This window comes from Platalea leucorodia, assembly GCF_965183815.1.
Source record: "Platalea leucorodia genome assembly, chromosome: 2".
Classification (NCBI taxonomy): Eukaryota; Metazoa; Chordata; class Aves; order Pelecaniformes; family Threskiornithidae; genus Platalea; species Platalea leucorodia.
In genome coordinates, this window is record NC_138824.1 from 64,705,616 (window position 1) to 64,712,816 (window position 7,201).

The 7,201-nt window shown below is 54.5% G+C and overlaps 1 protein-coding gene across 14 annotated transcripts; it reads left to right on the plus strand.

Moving 5' to 3' along the window:
• Positions 1-14: 14 nt before the first annotated feature.
• ING1 (inhibitor of growth family member 1) lies at positions 15-6,971 on the plus strand. Of its 14 annotated transcripts, none has more exons than XM_082304242.1 (4): positions 3,217-3,868; positions 4,649-4,734; positions 5,267-5,356; positions 5,448-6,971. In XM_082304242.1, the coding sequence occupies exons 3-4, from the start codon at positions 5,290-5,292 to the stop codon at positions 6,149-6,151; spliced, it is 771 nt and encodes a 256-aa protein (XP_082160368.1). In that variant the 5' UTR covers positions 3,217-3,868; positions 4,649-4,734; positions 5,267-5,289; the 3' UTR covers positions 6,152-6,971. The 14 variants fall into 14 exon arrangements, with proteins under 14 accessions (XP_082160362.1, XP_082160363.1, XP_082160364.1 ...); XM_082304243.1 differs by having other exon boundaries at positions 4,653-4,734; XM_082304245.1 differs by having other exon boundaries at positions 3,217-3,522.
• Positions 6,972-7,201: the final 230 nt, after the last annotated feature.

Consider the following 7,201-nt stretch of genomic DNA (forward strand, 5'->3'; position numbering starts at 1 on the left):
GGGGGAGCGAGCGTGTGTGTGTGTGTGTGTGTGTGTGTGCGCGCGCGGTGAGTGTGCCTGTGCGCGTGTGCCTGTGCCTCTGTGTGTGTGTGTGTGTGTGTGTGTATACAGCGCTGGGAGGGGTGCGCATGCGCCGTGCGTGGCGGGGCTGAATGTTTCCCAAGTGTTTGAAACTGGTATTTGGGTTTTCCACGTTGGATCAAGTGCGGCGTATGGGAGCGAGGAGGCTGCGTTAATATCACCGGGGAGCGGCGGCGGCGGCGGCGGCGGCGGCGGTGAGGAGGAGGAGGAGGAGGAGGAGGAGAGCGGGGAAGGGGGGAGCGGCGGAGAAGCGGAGCAGAGCGGCGCTGGCGCATGCAGAGGGGCTGCCGCTGCCTCTGACAGACACTTTGCAGAGCACATTTTGTTTCCAGATTGTTTCGGAGGAGCTGGTTTGAGCCCCCCTCCTTTCTCCTCCTCCTCCCCCCCCCCTCACACACACACACACACAAATCCCTCTGATTGTTCCTACCACCTCCTTCGTGAATTACCCACAACGACAGCCATTCAATCAGCTGCTGCTGGCTGTAGGGGACTAGCGGAGGGTGTGTGTGTGTGTCTCTCTCCCTCTGTTTCACACGAGAGGAGTCAGATGTAGCTTCTCCCGGTTTTTTGGGGGAGCTACAGCGAGAGGTGGGCAGGGGAGCGAGCCGTTCACCGGGGCTGCCGTCTTTGGAGGGAGCAGCACTTGCTCTCAGACAGACGGGGAGAGAGAGGTGTGGGGAAGGATTTTTTTTTTTTTTTTTTTTTTTCTTCTCCTTCGCCGGATGAAAATGTTGAGTCCTGCAAACGGAGACCAGCTTCACCTAGTGAACTATGTGGAGGATTATCTGGACTCCATCGAGTCTATGCCCTTCGATCTGCAGAGAAATGTCTCCTTGATGAGGGAAATTGACGCCAAATATCAAGGTAAGTGCTTTCTATATACGCGTGTGTGTGTGTGTCCGTGTGTGTGGTATGGGGCTGGGGGGGGAGGGTGTCTTTCTTTTCTTCGGAGCTGAGCCTCGGCTCCCCTTGCCCCTCCGCACCCCACAGGGGGATGGTAGTTTTATTTTTGGGAGGTGAGAGGAGGGGAGAAAGCCAGGAGGAGAGATCCGAGGAGAGAGGGGGGCTGATCTGCAGCGTTAGCTCTTGTCATGGGGCGAACAAAAGGTCTCCGGCTTCTCTTATTAAGCAAGGACTCTGCTTTTCTGTGTAAATTGCTGGCCGAGAAGGCGGGGGCAGGGAAGTGGGGTGTGCGGTGCACAAAGGGGGGCCGTCCCCGGCCGCGGGGCTGAGGTGGAAGGGCTCGGGGGTACAGAAGAAAGTGCGGGGTGGACAGAGAGGGAGAGATTACAGCACAACATTTAGGAATGTACAGTATTCATTATGGCTGTAGTAGGGGAGAGAGGCAGCTCGTGCGGGAGGGAGGGGGGAGGGAGGGGGGGAGGGAGGGGGGCGAGGGGGGTTAGGCGAGGGCGGGGGGCAGGGTGTGCTTCCTTCGCTCCCTGCTCGGTGGGTTTCGTTTCACCCCGTAAAGCGGTCCCGCTGCGTGGGGCGCGGGGCGCGGGGCCGGCGCGCGGGGGGCGGCACGGTGGGGCGCGCGGATGCGCCGGGGCCCGGAGCGCCCCGTCCCTCCCCGCTCCCCGCTCCGCCGGCGCTCGGGGCGCGCTGTCCCCACGCCCCGCGGGCGGAGGGGCGGGGAGGCCAGTTCGTGCGGGGCTCGGGGCAGCTTTGTCACTTGCCGGTGCCCGCTCGGGAAGGGGGGGGGAGGGGAGGGCTTTCTTCGGTGCCGCCGGCGGCGGTGACAGCCGGGGTGCCGGGCGGGGAGGACCCCCCCTTCTCCCCCGGCGGGCTACGCCGCCCCGCGCCCCCCGTGCATGCGGCCTTAGGGGCGCGGCGGGCAGCGAGCCCTGCCGTTCCCCCAGCCGCTCGTCGGGGAGCCCGCCAGGGACCCCGGCGGCTCCCGGGGGAAGGGGCCGGGGGAAACTTCCCGGGGAGGCGGCGGCGGGGGGCGCGGGCTGGCGGGGGAAGAGGAGAGGAGCGGAACGGAGAGGGCAGGGCGAGCACCCGCCGCCACGGGCAGCGGGCGCCTCCGCGCTTTGCCGGGGACTCGGCGTCGTTGCGGCTTTTATCAACGCCCCTCGTTAGCATCTCGCGGCTCGCCCCGCCCCGCCAGGGGCTGATAGGGGGGAAGCCTCCCCGCGGCCCGCCCCCCCCCGCCGATTGGCCCTCGGGCCGGGCTGTTCCGCCTTGCGCCCCGCCTCCCCGTGACGTTCGGAGAAGCGACTTTTCTGTGGGGTTGATTTGAATACCTCGGCCTGCCCCGGCCTGCGGGCTCCGATTGGCTGGGGCGGCAGCAGCGGGCGGGCCAACCCTGGGCGCTCGGAGCGTGACTGACGTGCTCCCGGGGCGGGGGGCGCCGCTCTTCCCGCCTCCTCCTGCCGGCGAGTGGCGCGCTGGCGCCGGAGGGGGCGGGCGCAAGCTCGCTCTGCCCGCCGCCATTGGCTGCGCGTTTTTTTCCCTAATTATTATTTTTCACTCTTCTGGTTCTGTCTGGTTCCGATGGGGACCGGCGGGCCGGCAGGGGCGGGCCCTCCCCGCCGCCGCCGCCGCCGCCGCCGGCTCTGATAGGCGCGGGGGTGGGCGGGCCGCCGCCCCTCTCCGCCCGCTCCCCGCCGCCGCCGCCTCCCCCGGCTCCCCTGTTCCGCTGCCAACCGCGGGGGGACCGCCGCCGGTTTCCTGCCGGAGAACAATAGCTGCTCCGTCACTTCCGGGGCGTTGCCGCCGCGCTGGTTGCTAGGAGAAGGCGCCCCCCCTCCCCCTCCGGCCCGGCCGGCGGGGCCGCCTCGCCCGAGGGCCGCTGGGGCCCGCCGCGCCGCAATGGCGGCGCCCGGAGCCCTCCCCTCCCCTCCCCGGGCCGCGGAGCACGCGGGTTCTCGGGCCCGGCGCGGGGCGGAGCCAGCCCAGCTCCGCGGCGGGGGCGGCCCCGGAGGCGGCGGGTGGCGCCGCAGAGGGGCGGGGAGGGGGCCGGGCCGGGCCGGGGCAGCCCTGCCCCGCACACCGGTGCCCCGGCGGAGGGGGCCTCCGCGGGTAGCGCCCAGCCGGCCGGGAGGCGGGGGCGGAGCGGGGGCATCCCGGCGTGGCTCCTGCCGCTGCTGCCCGCCGAGGTGCCTCCCGCCCCCGCCCTCCCCCCGGTAGCCACAGCTGCCCCGCGGTGGCCGCCCCGGCGGCGGCGTGGGAGGGGGCTGCCGGGGCGCCCGCGCACGGCGCCGTCACGGCGGGATCTCAGCGCCCCCCCCGGGCCACGGAGCTGCGCTGGGAATAAAGCCTCCGCAACGCGCGGCACCTTCGGGTTTTTCTGTCATCTGAACGGCGTTTGCGACGTCGGGGGGGTGCGCTCACAGCCGGTGGACAATTGCGTCACACGGCAGTCGCGCCAACCTCCGCGCTCCGGCCTTTCCGTTACAGCACGGCAGGGGACAGCGGCTTTGTGGAACCCCGGTAAAGGCAGCCGCCGCGGGGCGGGCGACTTCAGCCGAGCCCGCTGGTGTGAGGGGGGCGGCGGCGCAGGCCTCCCCCGAGCTGCAGCAGGCAGCTGTCGAGCGGTGCCTTCAAGCCGGGGGGCTGCTGGAGCAACGTGCTTCCGACACCGGTGATGCGAAGCAGCCCTTGCTGTAGGCGTGCGTTCGTGCAAAGGCACATCTTGCGTGGTGCCTGACGTGCTGAACGTGCCGGTGCTCAAGGACGCGCTCGGCGGGGCTTTGCGGGATTCCGGATCGTGTCAGCCAACTATTTCTCCTGCACCATACAGCAGTTCCAGGCGGTGGTGTGGTGCTGGAGTCGTAATGTGTGTATGCGGTACTAGAATTGAAGTTTTCGTAATGCCTGGCTTAAGTCATTAAGTCACGAAGTATTTTGTGGTATCAAGAGAGAGTATTCTTCGTGAAAGATGCCAGAGTCAGATGGGTTAAACTGATAACATCGGTCAAGTGCCAAAACTTAGAACATAAAACTTCTGCACTTCAGCCATTGAAAATAATTGACGCTGGATTTTTAGTCTTCCTGAATGTTTCATCTTCTCCACATTTGGGGTTTTTTTGGCGCTGGTCATCGGAGTGGCCTTTTTTGCGTGGGTGTTTTGGGGTTTGGGGGGAGGATGTGTTTGTGGTTTGTTTTGTTTTTTTTTTTTAGTTAGAAAAAAAGGCATTTGCGTAAGATAGTTAATAACATATTGAAATACAAATTTTGGTTCAGGTAGGTTATATTGCAGTACCTGCTGACAGGTCATGCTTAACTGATGTGAAAAGCATAGGCTGCAGCTCCAAAAACTAAAGTAAAACTTGCATAAACTTTCCATGTCTTCACAAGAAATTTGGAATGCGTGTGTTCAAAAAAATCTACCCAGGCAAGACAAAACCTAAATCACAGGATAACTATTAGTTGCATATGTAAATTGCTGTTATGACATTCTCTTACTTTTTTTTTTGTTTTGTTTTTTTTAATAATTTCAAACTTGTGAAATTCAGAGGCAGTTTTGGTAACGCCATTTGCATGTATATGAGATCCTGGTCTCTGTTAGGTGAATTGAGGTTAGATTTTACATCTCAGTATGTTTTGCTTCTCTAAGGCAGAATGTTCTAACCTGTGAGAAAGGGAAAAATCAGAGAAGAAAGGAGATGGAGGAAAAACATTCTGCGTGTTTTTGAGGACTTGGTACGGAAATGCTGAGTGCCCTGTATGTTTGAGTTGGTTTGAGTATCATAGTGAAGCTCAAAAACATCTGCTCAAAAAATAGGTTTCTGGAACTATTCTTGAAACTTTAAACGCTTTTGTGCCGTGTTCTTTCTTATACACTGCTGGAACAATCCTTGAGGTGCAATTCACGATCTAACGTATTTTCAGTGTTAGTTTTTTAAATCAGAAGCTCTAGCTGCTCCAATTGTTGCATATCATCTTTAATGTTATCTTCTAACTTTTTCATCTCCTTCTTTGCAGTAAATATTTGATGAAGATTATATTTCTGTGTTTTAAAAATAAGCAACAGGTTTTTTACAGAAAGTATAGGGAGGAAATCATCTAGACATTTTGGAATTTTTGATGGGGGGGTGGTGGATTTGTTTAGTTAGTTCTTTTTAATTACTGATAAATTTAAAGGGAAGAATTGTCAACATGCATAAAACTATATTTAGTCCCTTTTTTTTTTCCTAAATCGGCATTTTCATTCTGTTCCTGCGGGATCGACTAGGACAAAAGCAATCCACTGGAGTCATGAGCCCCTCGTCAGATACCAGCTGCAGGGAATCTGTCTTTGATCAGCTTTGTGCGTTACAAAAAGGTGTTGCTGCGTGGAAGGAACGATATGGGAAGGCTTTGTTTTGCCATTTTCCGTGTCGAAAATATTTATAGTTCTTATTTCTTCCTTGCAGAGATTCTGAAGGACCTGGATGATTACTATGAAAAATTTAAACGAGAGACAGATGCCGTGCAGAAGAGAAGAATGTTGCACTGCATACAGAGAGCCTTGATTCGGAGTCAGGAACTGGGGGACGAGAAGATCCAGATCGTCAGTCAGATGGTGGAGCTCGTGGAGAACAGAACCAGGCAAGTGGACAGCCACGTGGAACTGTTTGAGACGTGTCAAGAGACTAACGATACCACTGGAAACAGCGGGAAGGCCAGCCAAGATAAGTCAAAGAACGAGACAATCGCGCAGGCTGAAAAGCCCAACAATAAGAGATCGAGGCGGCAAAGAAATAATGAGAATCGAGAAAATGCTTCAAATAATCATGATCATGATGACATCACCTCAGGAACTCCAAAGGAGAAGAAAGCAAAAACGTCCAAGAAGAAGAAACGATCCAAGGCTAAAGCAGAGAGGGAAGCTTCTCCCCCAGACCTTCCCATTGACCCTAACGAGCCAACATACTGCTTGTGCAACCAAGTCTCCTATGGAGAAATGATAGGATGCGATAACGACGAGTGCCCCATTGAGTGGTTTCACTTTTCCTGCGTGGGACTCAATCATAAACCAAAGGGCAAATGGTACTGCCCCAAATGTAGAGGAGAAAACGAGAAAACTATGGACAAGGCGTTGGAGAAGTCTAAAAAAGAAAGGGCCTACAACAGGTAGTTTGTAGACTGTTCGTAGTGAAGAAAAATAAAACCACCAAACCAGTGTATTTATTGTCAGCGTCACCTTTGTTGAGGTGAAAGGATTGTAAAATGTATATTTTTAAAGGAGGTTTAAAACTGAACCATTCCTGTTATAGGGACGGCAATAAGCAATTCTGTTTTTCATTTGGTAAACTGTAACGAGACTGTGGTCTGTGGACCAATGTATTCCAAAAGTAAAGTTATAAGAGTTTAAACTGAATATTCGGGTGGGTCTTAAAAGATAAATTAATACTTTTTTTTTTTTTTTTTTCCTCAGTGCTGGTAGCACTCTACCCATTAAAATTTTGATGACAAATATCTCTGAAATGTAATTTTGTTTTCTTTATTGAAGAATGTTATCTACCTTTTGAGCAAAATTGTTAAATAGTTTAGCCATCTGGTTGTATCCGAATAAAGCTGCAATACATTACAAATGTAACTTCTTTCGATGGTAAGCAGTGCAAGAGCAAACAAAAGGAGGGTAAAATTTGGTTCCTGCTACAAAGTGTCAGTATAACAGTTCAATAGCAAATGTTTAAATAGGCTTAGAGGATTATTTTTTAAAACAAAAGTTAATGGTTAAATTTTACACAACAAATATTTTATATGCTGGCCAAGTACCACAAGGGCCATTTTAAAATGATTGAATATGTTTTATATTTAACCAGGAAGTGGTTTAGTAAGGAGACTTAACATAAATGAAGCTTTATACTGTCACAGATAGTAGTGTAGCAATCCTTAATTTGTTTAAGTTGTATAAATGTACATTTTTAAGTGGAGTTGCACTTACTGTATTATACTCGGAAATGCAGCCAAATGCCATTGTGTAACCAATGCGCATTTCCTGCTCTATGTATGAAAATTGTACAGCTGTGATATTAAGAAATAAATGAAACAACTTTGACAGTTTGCTTCTTTAGCAATCATGTTTAATGAGCATTCATATAGCTTAAAAAAAAAAAAAAAAAATTGTCTTTAACCTCAGCAGCTCCAGCAAGCTGCTGCTAGGAAGCCTGAAACTGTTGTA